Below are 18,034 nucleotides of genomic sequence, written 5' to 3'. Positions count from 1 at the left end.
ATGACTGCTTAAAAAATGTAATCTAAGTGCACCTATTAATAATAGTTACTGATAATGGTGAGCATTATTTCTGATTAAAATACAGATTGCTTCTTCTACAGTTCAAGACAGATTTTGCTTTTGTTGCATTTGCACTCCTCTTATCGATTCAAAGAAGAGAGGGCTTCATTTGAAAAGGTGAAGTCATGTCTTCCCAACTGAGGTAATGCATCTAAATCAAACCTGGACACATATATCCAAGTATGTAAAGTGCATTTCTCAGCTTTCATCCTTACTTTTCTTTATTCAATAGAGATCTTAGATGTCAAACAAAGATCTACGCTGCTTTGCAACCAGTAAGAGCGCTGCAGCCCAGAGGAACTGGGAATAACGTTTTAAATGATCCCTGATCGAGTTAAGAGGGATCGTTTTCATGTAACACTTTTGTAATGATAATATCGAAAGCTTAAGTAATAAAGGAATGAGTGAAATCTGCCTCTTGTCAGCATTTACGATGAGAACCACTTGGGCGATTGGATGTCCTGCGATCAATGTATTCTCTTCTCTTATCATTAAGACTGCTCTTAACAGATTACAGCCCCCCTCCCAAAGATGAAGTCTTTTTCTCCTCCTCTCTCTCTCTGCTCCTCCTTCTGAAACACACACACAGCCTTTTCACTAGCTACAACAGGAGACTTGTCCCTCTTGCCCCGTTTTGTAAAATAAATCACGTTTTGTCTTTTAATTTCAACCTTTTCAGAACTTTTTTTTCACACATTTGCGGAATTTAGATGGACTTCCTGGATTTGTTTGAACCGATTTAACGGCCTGACAGATGAACAGAAATGAAAAGGACGAAACTTCAGTTGAAGTTCTGGTAGAAAACTGAAGACAGTAAATGAAGATGGACCTGGTGATAATTGCCTTTTTTCTCCTGCTCTTTTGTGTTCATCCATCTGCAGCAGTGAGCGTCATTACAGGTAAGCTACTCTTAAAAACACAACACAAAGTCAAGAACATTTGAATTAATCTGAGGATCTGTTTTGTTTTGGCTTCTGGACTCTAAAATGGACTTTGATTCCTGAAGCAGACATATTTGAAGCGAGAGGTACACAGACAACATATTCAGCATGTATCTCCGTATATGTTTGCCTCATTGTTAGAAACCAGTAAAGGAAAGATCCCACATGTTTACTTGACGTCTCTTTTTTTGTGTGTCTGTTCAGGTCAAAGAGTGTGCAAGACAGGAAAAGGGAGACCTTGTTACAAACTGGCCTATTTCTCAGAGCTGCGCTGGAAGTTGAACTTTGAGGAGGCAGAGAGCGCTTGCAAACGAGACGGAGGCCAGCTGCTGAGCATCGAGTCTGCGTCCGAGCAGAAGGTCGTAGAGCAGCTCATCAGAGATCTTCGTCCCACGGATGGAGACTTCTGGATAGGTCTCCGGCGTGGACCGGGACACGAGGACAGCAGCTCGGACTGCTCATCTCAGTACTACTGGCTGGACGGGAGCAAATCCTCGTTCAGGTAGGAGTGGAGGGATCGCCAGGGGTCATTTGTGGGTTTTTTTATAAGCTCCACACAGTTACAGAATCATTTTTATCACAAACACATTTCACTTTTGTTAAGTGCAATCGTTATTCCAGCCCATCAAAGTGTTGTCTGGTCCAACAGAGCAGCCACCACAAACCTTACTTTGAAGAATCCTGAATATCCATCTGTTGTCTTCTCTTTATCTGAGATCCTGTTGCAGGAATAAACGGTCCAGAAGGGAAACCATCTCTCTATCCTGGAAATCAATGTGTTTCCAGAACATAGGCCATATATGAAATTTCTAGTGGGTTCTGGGTCTTCCCCAGATTCCCCTTCCCAACATGACCAGAAAACCTCCAAATGAAGAAGATAAGATATCCGAGCTACCTAAATTGACTCTAATGTGTAGTTGTTTTACTCGGAGTTCCCAGATGACAATCTTTCTCCCCTGATTTGTAAGACTGAGCCTGGCCACATGATTGAGGAAGCTCATTGCAGCCAATTATGTCTTGTTCCTTCAGGCATGATCTATATGCCATGACAAAGGTCAAGATGCAGACAGTTGGTAAATCGAAACCTTTGCCTTTTTGGTTTAATCTTTTTTCAAGTCAATACGCCAGGCACTGTCATGATCCGTCTTTAGTTTTGAGTTTTTCTGTGTGATTCTGTTTCCATGTGAGTCTCTGTCCTGTCCTCCCCGTTGATTGTCTCCCAGGTGTGTCTCATTCCCTTGATTACCCTGTGTGTATTTAGTCTCACCTGTTGTCTGTGTTCTCGGTCAGGTCCTTGTCAAATGTCTAAGTTTGTGGTTTGCTGCCACGCCTGTTTGTCCTACCACACTCTCCAGTGGAACTGCATTAGTCCTGGATTGTGTTAGCTCACGTATTAGTCCGTTTATCTGTTGCTACCGGTATTAGCTGTTGCTGACTCTGCCGTGCTGCCAGTTCTGGACTGTCGAGTTATCTTTATTAAAACCATTACTTCATCTACATCCTGGGTCCCAGCGTCTTCTCCTCACTTTACCACCACCCATCATGACAGGCACCTCATATTCCCACATCATCCTCCACAAAATGTCTCTATGGAAAAAGAGACATTTTTTGATTCACTAAACGCTTGTGGAAAGGACAATCAGACTTCTTGGCTATTCCACCAAGGTAAAGATCTGTATGAAATTCACAAAGGTCCTGAAGGAGCCTGAATAGTGTAAATCCTTTATAGTTGGAACAAACTCTCTTATGTTCTTTCTTTAAGGGTGTGAACAGCTCTCTGTGAAACTCTAAACGGGTCTATCAACTACGACAGCTCTGTCATTTTAAAAGCTTTTAGCATTTCGGGATGAGTTTTGTCTTGTAGGAACCCAGAAGCTTCAGATCTGAATTACCCAAACTCCTTCAAACTTTCTATAAATTTAAATGTGCATATCCTCCATCTCCATTAGGTGAAACACAGACAGCTGAGTTACACCCACTCTGTGGCCATTGAATTAGGTACACATCAAAATCTAATTGAAATACAGCAGGAGTCATTAATCAAGATAACACCAGTGATGCTGCCAACAGTGAGTTCAATTTGGCAACAAAAAGAGAAACATGCCAGAGACGGGTTATAAAACTTGTTTTACTTACTCTAATCATTCTTGACTGACTCATTCTTGACCTAGATGATCAGCAGAATTTTCAAACTCAGTGTCTTGCAAAAGTAAGGAATATGTGGATTTTATGGCCAAAACATTGTTGGTCTGGTTTATGGTTTAGGCTGAATTATACAAACTTCATCTAATATAGAATAAATTAAAATTATTCTGGAAGACTTATAGGGAATCATTCTGAGGTAGAACAGTGTACAAGATGATTGCATAATATGGGAACAGAGAAATCAGAGGAGGAAAATCAATGTCAAAACAGATTTATTCAAAACTTTTGTTTTTCCAAGCTAAAGTTTCTATCTCAACATAAACGAGTTTCTGCTGCACAACTGATGCCCATCTTTCATAGTAGATCATAAAACTATTACGATTACCAATCATTTGGGTTATGAAGACAACTGATCAAAATTGACATTTGTAGGTTCTTGGAACCCATTTATATCTTACATTTGTATTTATTTATCACAAGAAAATGTCCCCAAAACTACATGATAATCTCTGGTTTTAATGTGACCAAAGGTGTAAAGGTCCGAGCTATATCAATACTTTTAAAAGACGCTAAATATGCTCCGACTGTATGTTCAGGAACTGGCACATTGATGAGCCGTCGTGCGGCTATGAGGTGTGTGTGGTGATGTACCACCAACCGTCGGCTCCAGCCGGTCACGGTGGGCTCTACATGTTCCAGTGGAACGATGACAACTGCGAAACCAAGAACAATTTTATCTGCAAATACTCAGGAGGTACAGCTGAAAACAAATTGTCTGTTGTTTCACTTTGAATATTTCTAAATTTCTGCATTTCCATATTCTTCACAGAAAAGCCAATATCATCCACTCTGTCTCCCAACTCCAGTCAGAAAGGTAAAAGTACATGACAACACACTGATATTGGACATTTATGCTACTTTAAGCAGCACATGTATGTACAAAGCCTGAGACGTCATTATGTTGCAGATGTCTCCCTTCCATCTGCACTCCCATGGGATCCAAGTGACAACAACCAGGAAAGAAGAACAGGTCATTTAAAGTCTGCATTTACTGCCAAAAATTATACTGCTATCACAAAATATTCGTTTCTAACATCTGCTTCTGTCTTGTAGCCGTGAATTTAGTTTACGTCATCATCCCCACAATCCCACTAATCCTGCTGCTTCTGACAGTGATGGGAGTTTGCTGCTTCAAAATGCTGCTCAGACGGTGAGAGGCTAAAGCTAAATTGCATAAAAAAAGACAACAGAAAATAAAAATAAAAATCAGTTATGTATATATAGTGCTTGTAATTGTACAAGATAATAAACCTGTTTACGGGACTATTTTTATTTTGTTTCATTGAAAAGGCAACGTTTGCAGACTTTAAATTTAATGCAGATTTTGAATTTAAAACCTTTTTGTTCTTGTGCAGCTCCAAATCTTACACTTTTTTGCAGCAGTTTTCAAGCTTAAACCCAAAAAGATAATCTCACCTTTCTTAAATACAGCAAGACAATGTAGTTTTTCAATGTCATTTTCTGAAGAAAGGTTTTTACAATATGTTTGAGGGGATAAGTTTGATGGAGTTATCATTAGTTGTCAGCTAACGTACACAGCAAAAACAAGCAAAATTAATTCCAGTTGGATAAAGAGAGCCTATTGTTAGATAGAGCTTCAAAAGTTGATTTTTGCCATCCTAAAACACACCAATATCCTAAAAAATATCTTAGGAATTTATGCAAATGCCCTATTAAATAACACTGCTCAATCAGCTGCTAAAATCAGATTGGTGCATTTCCTTAGGTTGTTATTTTTCTATAAGTCCATGCTGAATTACAACCAACGCCAAACTGGACGATGGGACAGAAAAAGTTACCGTGTACAACCCACATTGAGAAATCATAATTCATATAAATCCAAAAACTGTGAAGATCAATTCGACAATGTTAACCTGAACAGCTCTGAAATAATTGGCAGAGACAAAGCCTTATTTTCACCTCAGATATTTCAGACTGTGCAGCTTTGCTTGATGTGTTGCATTACATAGACTCTTAAAAGTTAACTGTGATCTGACTGGTGTCTACTGCAAGTAAGATATTGCCAACTGCTAACTATTCTACAGAACCCTGATTCAAAAAGATATTTAACCAACATGTAAATATGCATCAACCCAAGTTGATGCATATCTTGGGTTGATGATTTTAATTTTAATTTGTACAATTAAAAGTACAAAACTGTACTTTTAATTGTTTTAAAAGTACAGTTTTGAATAGGCTTTATTACTTTGGGTGTTTTCCTTATCTCTGTGTGTGACACAGAAGGAGGAACGTACAGAAATCAGAAGTATGCCAAACAGAACCCAGTCCAACTACTACAGACGTCTACAACGTCATCCGCTCCCAGAAGGATGATGACCTGGTTTCTGCTCGCCCACAAACAAAGAACACCTCCTTTTTGTGCTCCTCTCCGGACACGCCGACAGGCGACTATGACAACCTTGGTGGACGGGACACAGAAAGCGGCTTCGTAACCCTTGCCAGCACAGAGAGCGACTTCCTGAACTTTGACCTCAACGACCTCAGCCTCGGGCGTCGGGGCACCCGTGACTTCTACGACAGCAGCTTGGGTCGCTCGGCTAAGAGGGTACTGAACGACGGTAGTCTGGGTCGCACCAAAAACAGGGAGTATTACGACAGAAGCCTGGGCCGCCGCACCACGAAGAGCGAGCATTACAGCGGCACTGTGTATGGAGATCACGGCCTATTTGACAGCAGCATCAGAGCAGGCACTGACTTGTATGACGCCAGACTTAAAGCTGGAGGTCAAACGGGAAAGGTTGACCTCTACCAGACGTACGTTACCAGCGGCAGGCACGAGGCGTTTCAAACCAGTCTGGGAACGTATGCAAACCGGAAGTCCTTCCACACAAACCTGGACTGCTACAGAAACGGCCTGAATCTCGACAGTGGAGGGAGGTACTTCAATGAACAGGAATGGATAAAAAGAGAGAGATACTGATTTTTCACTCGAGTCTGCTCACACCACTGTAAGAGCGACTGAACAGGGATAAAAGAATGGATAAAATTTGTGCATGTGCAAGACCTAATTGTTTTTTTTTGTTTGTTTGTTTTTTATCTAAGGTTGAAAATAGTAATTTTGTTTCTACTCCAACCCTTACTTTGTTAGTTGTATGGATATTGAAGTTTGGTCATTTCAGTCAGACACATTTAAATAGTTAAAGCTTCGTGTATTGCCATGTATCTTGGCATATCTGATGCATAATTTTCAGGATGATGCATACTTTAAGTCCTGTCGTTTGTGTCTGATGAGATTCACTTTTGCGTAGTGGTTTTGTAATTTGATGAAGATGTAAAATTCAACTTAAACCTGCATCAGAAGAGAGTTTATAGTCCTGGGGAAACTATTTGTCCCCTTTCAGGTTTAATCAATTTTTGTTTTAAATTAGACAAAGATAACCTGCGTAGCTAGAAAATTAAAAAAATGCCGTTTTATCATGGTGAGATAATTTATAAATAGAAAAAGCAACTCAAATGAACACAGCGTTTTATGAAAAGGTAGTAACCTCCACTTGTAACCAACTGTGATTTGCCACAGATATTGGCTGAAGTTAAAATTTCCCAACGCATGATTATTAAAGTAGATTTTAGAAGAAACTCAAGTAGAACCTGTTTGACAACATGAAGTAGGCTAAAAGATCGTCTATCAGTTTAGATCTGGAAAGGGCTACTAAGCTTTTTCTAAAGCATTGGGACTCCAGCGAATCCCAGTGAAAACCATTATCCACAAATGAAGAAAATAGTACAGTGGTGAACCAAGACTACTTCAAGATTGCCTCAATGGTTCTTCCAGGTCATAAAAGAACCCACAACAGCATTTAAAGCAGAATCCTGAGACAAAAAACCCAGCAATGCTGATCAAACAGGACACAAGGCCAGTCGTAAGTTTGTCAAACATACATGATAATTTGATCCTCAAGACTTCTGGGAAAATATGAAGTGGATTAAAGAGAAAATGTGCAACTAACGTCTAGCATAAAACTGACAGTTATTTTATCAAAATGACATTTAGTGACACCCAAACATGGTGTTGCTGTGTGATATTTTGTGGTTATTTTTGCTACTTTAGGACCGTAAGGAGCAAAATTCCTCCCCAGGAATTTAGGTCATTATTTAAAAACTGCATTTTGTATTTAATCATGTCATCTTTTTTCTGAAATTAAATTTCATTCTATTAAGAAAAACAGGTAAGAGTCAGAAATGGCTAAAAGAGAAGACATAAGAGGGGAAATAGTTTTTCACAGAACTGATTTGGGCTTTAATTTATGAAAGCCTAAATCGTCAAATAATTATCATCTGAAATGCGAAAGTAGTTGCCCAATGCAATCAGCAACCGGATGTGAGTGGATCTTCACCAGTACAGACAGCGCATCTGCATAACACAACATGAGGGTCGTTTGAGTTTTATTAGCATCAATTCTGTTAAAATCTTTTATTCTGTGCTGCCTTAGAGATGAGATTACAAGTGCTGCAGAATGGGATGCATAGAACAGCAATCCTAATATGTATAAGCTTTGTATGTTCCTTGCAACCTCAGCTGACCTCTTTTAGTTCATTGGTCATTTGGGGTTTAGAGATTAAAAAGTCTGAGTGTGGATCTCGTGAGGCTGTAATCCATCTCTTTGAGATTAGCTGCTCCTGTGCTGCATAATCTCATCTCACTAATATGAATATATGTCAGTTCTTGCTGGTAGAGAGTTTCTAAAAGAAACCAATGCATGGAAAAAGTAAAACAACTTATTTGGACCCCTTTTTAAGTCTATTTTCAGTTTGGTAATGATATGATGGAATGCTAACCTGATGAAGACTTAATCATATCTCAGGGCCTGTCTATCTGATCCATTCACATCAAGAGAGACAGCTCACCAATTAATAATACAAAAAGTGGCAAAAACAAAAAGATGCAACTTTCAGAGGCAGCTGACGCTATTTGAAGAAGAAAAAAAAAACTAGATTTGATCAAGTTCAGGATCTTTAAAAGAGAAACTTTAAAAAAAAAGATGTGCAACAGTCTGTTTGCATGAACTTGTCATGCAGACCTTGCTTTGTCACACAGATATTGATGTCATGAATAATTGTGTTCACAGTGCCTGAAAAACGATTTTTTTTTTAAACCAGACGCATTTCAGAATAAACTCTAAACTGTTTATTGTGTTTTTGGATCCTGCCTTAAATTGTACGACTTCACAAAACTGTTGTGTGATTTATCATTATCCTTTGCCTACAGAGTCAGTTCAAACGTGGATCCTGCTCTGAATTCAGACGAAGTGGCTCCAGCCTCGCCATACATAACAGCATGAAATCGAAGAGAATGAAAGAATGCGTTTTCACTATTATTATTTAGAATGTGTAATCCTTTGACAACTCTCCTGCAAGTGAGATGAGTTTGTATGATTGCTAGATGAAAACATCTTTAAATAAAATGATCAGAAATGAACCACTCAGGTCATCAAGTGTTTTTAGTGAGAAAAAGGAGAAAGCAGAGTTGCACACACAGTCAATCATGAATTTATTCACATTATTCACAAGTTAAATTAACACAGTTTTCCTACACATTTGTCGTTTCCAAATTTCATACTTCTCCAGATTCGTTTGGTGAATATTTTTGGCAGAAAGTTTTGAAATACAAAAACCAAATTTTACCATGGATTTATAGAAGAAATATTTGCAGTGATCACTCTTCAAAGATGGAACCTGCAAAACCCAAACACTGGTAGGAGAAGACTGTAGGAACCCTATCAACAACACACCCTCACTCATTTACCGTTTCCACACAGGCAGACGTTACATAACTCAGATCAAATGTTCTCTTCATTTCAGGCCACATTTTCAAGTAGAGCATAAACAGAAAACAGTTGGATTTGTTGTGCCGTGGCCTCTTAAGGTTGATTTAGTGTAATATCCTGTTTCTGCTTACGCTTTTAAGACATGAATGTACAAACACGAAAAAGTAAAAAAAAAAAAACAAGCTTCGCTGATGATTGGCAATCACATCTCCATTCAGAACATCTTCTGACAATCGCTCCAGCCCAAAGCAGACGTGACGTCTTTAAAGGGTCCGCTAATTCACACTTTTTTTTTTTTTTTTTTTTTTTTACACAAACCACACCACATGCACACTGACGCACAAACACCGGCTGCGTGGCTCGGATGCAACAGACTCCTAATTTTTTTTTTTTTTCAATAATCTTGGATGGGGTAGGGAGAAGGATCAGGTCCAAAAGTCAGCCGTGGGCCCGCTTACGAGGCTGCTTTTGTCGCCGTGCTTTCAAGATCATGTACCGTCTGTAGGTGGTGTGATGGTCTGATATGAATGGGATGTAGAAAGCTCTGAAGAGAGGAGAGGATCTGAGAAAAAAAAAACTTATTAAAACATGCATCCATCTTTTAACTTCTGTGAACATAGAAATAAAAGCATGTTTATTTTAAATATCAAGTGTAGAACAACTGGAAATTGTCAGAAAGTCTGTAGTAATCTGTCAAAGTACCTTGAAGCTTGAAGGAAAGGCTTATAAGCAACGACCGACCACTCTTCTTTACTGGTTGAGTAGCGAGGCTCGAGTGGAGTTTCCTCATCCGTCTCCAAGTCCACGAGATAGTGGCACTGTTTTATATCTACCTGCACAAAAAGGAAATTTCACGGGTCAGTGAAGTTATTACCTACACAATGCCAAACATCATTATGTCTAATGGGCTCACATATCTGGAAGGCTCCTCCAGGTTCTGGTCGTTCATATTGGCTGGAATGATCTGCGTGGCCTGAGGCCCAGAGGCGTACGGCTGGGGAAGCTGGCCCTTAAACGCAGACTGGATGAAGTGGAGCTGCCAGCTACAGAAAAAGATGAGACTCTTAGCAGAAAAGATAAGAATCATCCACTCTAATTATTAAAATGGATACAGAAATAAAAGTATTTTTTATGTAAAACCCCTTCCAAAACTGTTCTGGTAATTGGATAATAATGAGAGGAGATAATTATGATTTGGCAGCAAAAACTGCAGAAGAAGTAGCTTAGGCAATTAAATACCTACACACACACACACACACACACACACACACACACACACACACACACACACACACACACACACACACACAGAGCTTAAGGAAAAGGATAAATCAAGACAACAGTATTTTATTTGAAACTAACGTCACATCTGTCTCATCAAAATTCCAGATTTAATACACTCTTAGTACATTTTAAACCTATAAATCTAAAAGTTCACCATGGAATTACGCAGGACACTTCTGCAGAGCTTAAAGAGAGCAAAGAGAAATGGATGGGCAACTAGAGGATGGACAAACCGAAGGAAGGATGGATGACTGACAAATGGAATGGATGGAGAAACAAGTAGCAGATGGATGAATGAATGGCAGGATAGATGGATGAATGAACAAAAGTTTAAATGGATGTAGAGATGGATGAGTGGAACTTGTTGGCATTGAGTCGAGGAATAAAATATAGAAATTGCTGTATTTTTTCCATACTGTATTATTATTATAATTTTATTTATGCGTTTTTAAAGACTGTGGCATTCCTGTGACATTATCAATCTTTTGGTAAATCTCCGGCAACCACACTTGATGGTTTATTACTTATATCATGTATTTCTGTTATCAAACAGGATGTTTTAAGACTTTCTCACAATCACACCCAGAAATGCAAAAAAATCTGTTACTAATGAGTACTAACTTGTGAGGCAGAAGGAAGCTGCTTGGGAAGCGGTACCACTCTTTCCCGACACACACACTGACTGGTCGGCCGTCGGGGACGGAGTGCAGCGTGGGATCCTTGGCGATGCGGTGAAATTCTGGATACAGGTCCAGAGGAGCATGGTACCCTGTAAACACGACATAAAACTGAATCTGACTTTACTTTGAGCTGACAGGCCTGCTACCAAGACTCTTGTTTGCGCACAAACCTCTGAAGAGAGCGACAGAGCGAGACAGTGACAGCACTGTGAAGGCAACGACAGTGGTTAAAGCCAGCCAGTTAGAGGAAACGGTGTAGTGCTCCAGTCGGTATCGCTGGAACAGGAAGTGGTAGCATTTCTGTGGGAAAAGAAACTAAGATACTTTATCTGCCTCAACAGTGTCAAAAAATGAAGCCGTACACTTGGGGAAAAAAGCAAATGATACCTGTAAAGACGAGAGCGCTACTGCCCCACTGAGGCAGATGAGAGGGTAGATGGGAAAGAGGAAGCGCTCTTCCTTGTGAGGTCTAGTGAAGAAAACCAACATCCACAGATACATGGGAGAAAGAGTGAGCCAGTATGGGCGGCCCAGGTTCTGAACTGCAAAACAAAAACAAAAAAGCAACATGTTAAATCACAATTTGATCTGATTATTAGTATAAACACTTTAACCATGTGTAATGTTTAACTATACCTGAACTAAGGGGAACTAATGTGCAGAAGAGCACCAGTGGATGGGTATGTTTCTTAAGTGAGATCTTGTCGCAAAAAAGTCACAAATGGAAACCTGAGTGCTTTGATTACCGTTAAAGTAAAAATAAAACAGAAAAGAAGCGAGTCAGGCCTCACCATTGAACCTGTGCAGCAGCGTCTCCATGAGAGCGGTGAGCGGCAGGGAAAACAACGCCAAAACAAACACCAGGTTGAAGTTCAGGACTCCATTCAGAAAGTAAAAATGCCACGGCTCCGTACCTGAGAACACAGAGTGACACAAGCAGAGTCAAATTATCACGTAACTGTGAGTCACTCTAAATGTTACTCACAACTACCCATCAGATCGAAAACCTATTTCAAGGCATCTATCATGAAGATATGCAACTACATTAAATGTGGATACAACATGTAATATGTCACATACATAATCTGATAATACACTTGAACTAATGTTTGCTCTGTTCAGTATTTCATCTTTTTCTATAATTAAAAAACAGAGCAGTAGAATATTTGTTATTATTATTTGTTGTATTATATAATAATGTATTTTAATCTGAATAATTAGATGCAAAATTTGACAGTTAGCTATCTGAATTCATTAGATGTTAAAAATAATAAACATGTAAAAATTTACAATTTGTTCCTGTGCAGTAGGACGATCAAGAACATTTCTGAGGTTAAGTTGCTATGTAGTTGGGGGCACAAAGACAGTTTAGTTTATTCTGCAGCCTAAGTATTTTAAATTAGGTAATGATTCCACTTTATAGTCCAGAACAAAGTGGAAAAATACCAGGGAAAAAAAAAATATTAGATCAGATTTTACATTTGTATAAACAAAAATCTTGTCATTAATGTCCACCTCTAATTTTTAAATTGTGTCAAATAAATTAGACATGTACAAATAATTATTATTTGACTTAAATTCACTATTTTTATTTCAAATTGAAACATAATAAAAATGATTCATGCCTCATTTATTTCTTGGCAAGCTGAAGTATGAAGGTTTTTTTTTTTCTTCACTAAACTTTTCTAAAGTAGCCATTAAAAATATTCTAACATTAAATCCTGGCACTAAACAATGGGCCATGTTCCTCACAAACAAAATTCTCTGACTGTTTAAAGCATTCTATTGAAATATTAAATTATAATGTTCCCCTGAGTTGTTTATTTTTCTGACATAATTTTTAAAGGAATGTGATGAAGAAAATGAGACATGGCTGTGATGTACTTGTGCAAATTACCATAAAGATCAGGCCCGTGTTCTGTAAAGACATTGTAAAGCAGGATATTGAGTGGCGCAATCACCAGTTTGCCATAAAAGAAGGAGTCCACTGCCACCAGAGGGACCTTGAAAATGTGAGCAAGATGGAGACAAAAAATAAATAACACAGTTCTTCATTCATGAACACAGAAAACATGAAAAAGTGCATGCTGGGTAATTTTCTGTATAACTGAAAAACAAAATGTAATCTCTCTCTAGTTTGACTCAAAAACAAGATGGAGATTTTTCTAAAAGTTTACTTATTTCACAACATATTACAGTGAATAGTCTCACCAGCAGCAGAAGCAAAGCAAGAGCGCACCAGATCAGGAAACTCTTCCACTCTCTCTTTATCACCAGCAGGTCGAACGCGATCGGAAACCTGCACAGATGATAATTAACACACCGCCATTCAGATATTCTGAATTTTACTTTTAAAAAGGGAGCGTTACCATTTACCATCTTACCCAATCAAGGCAGAAAATGGCCAGCCAACGATTCCACCGGCGGCCACGCCCATAACAGCCAGTGGTATCGAGTCCTGAAACCACCCCGTCATGGCAATCAGAGTCGTGTACATGCAGAAAGAGGAAGGCAGAAAAGCTGAGGAAAAAAAATAAAAACGATGAATGGTTAGGAATGAAAAGCTGACGAAAACCTGTCAAAGATTCATACCACATTCTAAGAATACTAACTGGAGGCTTGTTCTTGTTAAAAAGAGAGTCATAGTACGCTAGCTACGGTTAATGAACCGATACAATCCACTGTCACCGCATCCTCATCCAGAAAGAGGGATTGCTGCTGCATCAGGGATTTGATGCCATCGGCTGAGTTTCCTTACACTTTGCAAATTGGTGTAATAAATTCAACTTGACTGGATGGTTCTCTAACTAGGATAAAATTGGAATGCATGTAACTGACTCTGAATCTGTCTACATGATTGTATTAGTCTGACTATAAATATCTGTATTTAAATTGGTCTTCTAAAGTGCCTCTTGTTCCATATTGACGCTGTGTAGATAAAATAATTCAAACTGAATTAATGTCATCTAAATGATGTACAAGGATGTACATCATCAAAGATGTACAAGCAAATTGAGGGAGCATGGAGCGAGCAAGTCGTCTTGAACTTGTGCAACTACAAGTCTCAAAGACAGAGTGAGTGCTCTGGAAAACCACCTTGAACCATCTTGAAATTTTCAGAATTTCAGCCAAACATATCAGGAAACATTCAGGACATGTTTCTGTATTCCCAAAAATACTTAAAAAAGTAAACAAAGCCTGAAATCTAAGGAATGCTGGCTACACAGAAGCTGTTTTCTTGGGTTGGAAATTTTTCTGTTTCAAATTGTAAGCAGACGGATATAAGGAGAAATTATGTAATTATTAATAATACCATAACTTGCATAATTGTACACTGTGACAGTCACACCTACTCCGACATGTTCAGTAAAAAACTAAATACCCACTGCCCAGTTCATTTATTAAGTCAGACAGAACATGTATTCCTTTAGCTTTTAATTTCCATAATAGGTAGTTTATTAAGCTGCTACAATTATACATAAAACAATAAAAACTGATAAGCTAGGAATTAATCTGACCAACCTGCCGAGGAGCAGAACATTCCCGTGCTCAGGACAAGAAATGCCAACATCAGCCTCCCCACATGCAAACCAAACTTCTTACAAACTGCCCTGCATCACAGCAAACAAACAAATCAAACACTTTACTTCAACTCCATACAACTTACAAAACGCATTCAAGCACTGCCTGGCCAAAAAAAGAAAACAAATCTCACGATACTGAAAGGGATCTGACTGTTCCTTCAGTTTACCAGAAATCAATCTCAGCAGAAACCTTCAGTGGGGACCTCATGCTAAAAGAAAGCATCGCTTTAGAGAATAAGACGCTTTGCAGAGGATCAGTTCAAACATGGCGACATGGTAAGTTGTTTTTGTTGTTTTTTAACCAGGCAGTGGAAAACTTAATATAATTTCAAAGTGCTGTATTACTATCTTGTATTTAGGGGAACAAACTCACTTGTAAAAATAGAGTTCACAGACACAGCAGCAGAATGCTAACACACACCGCACAAAGTAGAAGACCAACACCTGAAACACAACATAACACAAGTTTTTAAATCAAAGTGCATGTTTTGGCATCATGATTTGCAACAGTGTGTATTTTTACATAAATAATTCCTACCTTTAAAAAGACAGAGTTCTTAAAGACATTGTTCTAATAGTAAGGCTGAGGTTCATGTGAACATAGGCCATTTATTATGGAAGAAACTCTTGATGACTCTCAGCAAAACATAAAAAAAATTTAAACAGCTACATCAAAAACTGAGATCACAGCTTGTGATACCAACCTTGTTAGTCTGTAGAACATGGGCATGCAAACAAGCAGGGAGCGCATGCAGCCATAAGTAAGCGTAGGATCTGATGGCATACAGTGGGGAATATTCCCATGTTTGCATTCCTGTCCCATACAAGAGAAAGTGCATCTGTGGAAACACAACGTGACAAAAACCAACTGAAACGATGCAAAATGTGGAAGACGGGTTTCAAGGCAACTTTGCTAATTTTTTGCATTATTAACGACTTCATTTTCTATCGGAAAGTGGAACTTACAGGCTCCCAGTAGTTAAACGTCTCATCGCAGTCTGAGATGTTGCTGAGCAAAGCAGCACAAAAGCGTGCAGAGAGGAGACATTTAAATGCAGTCGACCCCTCTGGAGCCCACACCTGCCCTCCACGACTTATCGGCCTGTTGGAAAAAAAAGAGAAAACATCCTCGTATAAAACTTGTTTACAGTCAACATGCATAAGACTCAAAAGATGCACTGAAGATATTCAAAAGGTTATTAAATATTAACAACTTATTTAAAAGATATACATTTTCAAATGTAATTGCGCTCCACGTGGGCACTATGCTCATTACAGTGTTTTATTAATTAATATTAACTATGGATTTACCTTTATTTAAAAAAAAATCATCAGAACAAAATAAAAACTGTATTGTCAAAATGATTTAACTTAAAAAATAATATATAAAAACAAAGTACATCTCAGAGCCAATTACTAATGAAGAGCCTGAAAGACTGTAAATATATTACAGTGTCTCAGCAGCATACCTCTATATTTTTAATAATAAATATACATCATGCAGGTGCATCCAGGCAACAATACACTTTTTCCTCCCTCCTTTAGTTTGAGTGCTTATCCTATTTTTTTTATTGTTTTTTTTTCTTCTTTTTTTTTTCCTAAGGTATATCAATTCAGAATACCAATGATGAAAGAGTTATACTTAATTCTTCAACAGCAATAATGGTTTCATTTTGTTTTAAAAAGCAAATTACCTCACTGCTTGTGAGGTAATCCTCACAAGCAGTAGTATTTTTCTTCTAGACCACAAAGTGAAAATATGGTCCTTGACCATGCCTATTCACAGTCAGCACATACCTTAGCAAATATATGTTTTAATATAACTGGCTTACTGTGCCTACAAAGAGTAATTTTATTCGGGAATGCTGCATGTCCTGATAATATTTTCATTTGTAAAAGGCGTCTTCTAAAGACTAAACAATACCTGAGCTTTCCCAGTGTTACAGTGGGAACATTTAACATGCTCTGAGTTGGAAGGATATGATCGGTGTTGTAAGTCTTCTTTGTTTCACATCTTTCATTAGATCGGATTAGATAGACGGCTCAGATCCAGCCCAGCGCTGATCCAATGCTGCTTTGTTATTAAGACACGTCATCCCATAAACCTGTCAACATTTTATCTAGACGGCTTCAGTGAGGTAGCAAAAACAACAATCGCTGGCATGACGGTAGCGCTGGAACTGACACCGAAAAGCTGTTGTCTTTATAAAAATGTGCCGTAGCATCTGGGGAGAATGAATGAATCTGATAAGGTAAACCCCCTTTTTGAACCGCAACAGCTACAGATCTACAATGCGGAACTGCGCTACAATTAACAGTCTGTTAGGGGTTTATTACCGTGAGCAGACAGTCTTATTAATTATCCAGTGGACGTAGGCAAATATTTTTTATCGCTTTGTTATTGTCAGAACTTGCTATGAAGTAGCTAGCTGGCAAAGCTAGCTGTCAGTCACTCCATGGAGCTCACAACACCGTAGACTCAAACCTCTCTTCTTCGGGCTCGTACTCACTCTTGCCGGGTCTCTGTTATTTTGCTTTCATCGGTGGCTTTCTCTTCTTTCGTCGGCCGGGCTTCGGCTGGGACGTTCACGTTGTTTGCATCCTGTCTGCTGCCTCGTCTGGCTCGCTGCCGAAGCGCCTTGGCCGCCATGTTTCACCAGCGCTGCTCTGCCGAGTCGCGCTTCGGTCATTTTCGTCTCTGTTCGGTTATTGAGCCCAACCTCGGTTCTTCTTCTCATAGACGTCGTGTAGCGCATCAATATTAATAATTATTGTATGAAGCAAGAATACATCGTTTGCTTTCTTTACATAACTTAGAACATTAAAGTAAAATAATTATTTAAAAGTTTGATGTCTACAGAGAATCTAAAAATGGGGCTTTATGTACAATTTGTACATAAAGAGAAAGAACATATTAAAAGCAAACAAAAATGCATCTACATAATAAGGAAATATGAGCAACAAAGTTTATTTTTCTTAATAGTGAATAAAAAGCACATACTTTTGTGAGTGACAGGTGAAAAGCAGAGAAGAAAAGGTTGGACTACGTCATTGGACAGGGTGAAAAGCATAGGCTATGGTGAAAAGTGGTCATTTGTCAAATTGATTCACTGTAGACTGCAGAAACTAAGTAGTTCCAGAAGGTGGCAGTAGTGCAACAATTAGAAACTTAAGTTTGTATTTGTAAATAATTAGTTCTGTGACATATACGTGTGTTTAAGAAATGCTTTGATTTTCCGTGTTTTGTAAAGGTGAAATGCTCTTTTTCTCACAGTCCTTGATTCATCCATTCATAACTTTACTGGACTGAAAATAAACAGATGATGACAAAGTGGAGGAGGGAAATTTAATAGGATTTGCTTCTTTATATTCCTATATAAACATGTTATTGACAGATTTTTTTATTCTTATACTCATTATTAATTGGTATTTTTCCTTAATATCAGTGACAAAAATGATAACTATTCTGATTATGAAACTATTTATTTTAGGAA

At 38.5% G+C, this 18,034-nt stretch overlaps 2 protein-coding genes across 2 annotated transcripts; one reads left to right on the top strand and one right to left on the bottom strand.

Moving 5' to 3' along the window:
* The first annotated feature begins 520 nt into the window (after window positions 1-520).
* layna (layilin a) lies at window positions 521-8,643 on the top strand. Its single transcript, XM_088012678.1, has 9 exons — window positions 521-959; window positions 1,067-1,087; window positions 1,206-1,503; window positions 3,743-3,900; window positions 3,976-4,020; window positions 4,114-4,176; window positions 4,260-4,356; window positions 5,448-6,104; window positions 8,434-8,643. The coding sequence occupies exons 1-9, from the start codon at window positions 878-880 to the stop codon at window positions 8,504-8,506; spliced, it is 1,494 nt and encodes a 497-aa protein (XP_087868804.1). The 5' UTR covers window positions 521-877; the 3' UTR covers window positions 8,507-8,643.
* Window positions 8,644-8,698: 55 nt separating this feature from the next.
* Window positions 8,699-17,236, bottom strand: alg9 (ALG9 alpha-1,2-mannosyltransferase). Its single transcript, XM_014992999.2, has 15 exons — window positions 17,051-17,236; window positions 15,507-15,642; window positions 15,245-15,379; window positions 14,914-14,984; window positions 14,479-14,567; window positions 13,341-13,476; window positions 13,168-13,255; window positions 12,854-12,959; window positions 11,748-11,870; window positions 11,344-11,498; window positions 11,127-11,256; window positions 10,898-11,045; window positions 9,906-10,035; window positions 9,695-9,825; window positions 8,699-9,554 (listed from the first exon to the last, which is right to left on the bottom strand). The coding sequence occupies exons 1-15, from the start codon at window positions 17,188-17,190 to the stop codon at window positions 9,431-9,433; spliced, it is 1,842 nt and encodes a 613-aa protein (XP_014848485.1). The 5' UTR covers window positions 17,191-17,236; the 3' UTR covers window positions 8,699-9,430.
* Between the last annotated feature and the right edge of the window lie 798 nt (window positions 17,237-18,034).

This window comes from Poecilia mexicana, unplaced genomic scaffold, assembly GCF_051168715.1.
Source record: "Poecilia mexicana isolate PSO_F unplaced genomic scaffold, ASM5116871v1 scaffold_14, whole genome shotgun sequence".
Taxonomy (NCBI): Eukaryota; Metazoa; Chordata; class Actinopteri; order Cyprinodontiformes; family Poeciliidae; genus Poecilia; species Poecilia mexicana.
This window is presented reverse-complemented; position numbering and strand designations above follow the sequence as displayed.

What these genes read in the sequence shown, in the direction of transcription:
- layna (XM_088012678.1), top strand. Translation starts at nt 878, where the DNA reads ATGAAGATGGACCTGGTGATAATTGCCTTTTTTCTCCTGCTCTTTTGT. An exon ending in AGACATATTTGAAGCGAGAG is followed by an intron (nt 1,088 to 1,205) that starts GTACACAGACAA and finishes GTGTCTGTTCAG; the next exon opens with GTCAAAGAGTGTGCAAGACA. An exon ending in GGGAGCAAATCCTCGTTCAG is followed by an intron (nt 1,504 to 3,742) that starts GTAGGAGTGGAG and finishes CTGTATGTTCAG; the next exon opens with GAACTGGCACATTGATGAGC.
- alg9 (XM_014992999.2), bottom strand. Translation starts at nt 17,190, where the DNA reads ATGGCGGCCAAGGCGCTTCGGCAGCGAGCCAGACGAGGCAGCAGACAG. An exon ending in TTGCTTTGCTTCTGCTGCTG is followed by an intron (nt 12,960 to 13,167) that starts GTGAGACTATTC and finishes CACATTTTCAAG; the next exon opens with GTCCCTCTGGTGGCAGTGGA. An exon ending in TAGCGCTCTCGTCTTTACAG is followed by an intron (nt 11,257 to 11,343) that starts GTATCATTTGCT and finishes CTTTTCCCACAG; the next exon opens with AAATGCTACCACTTCCTGTT.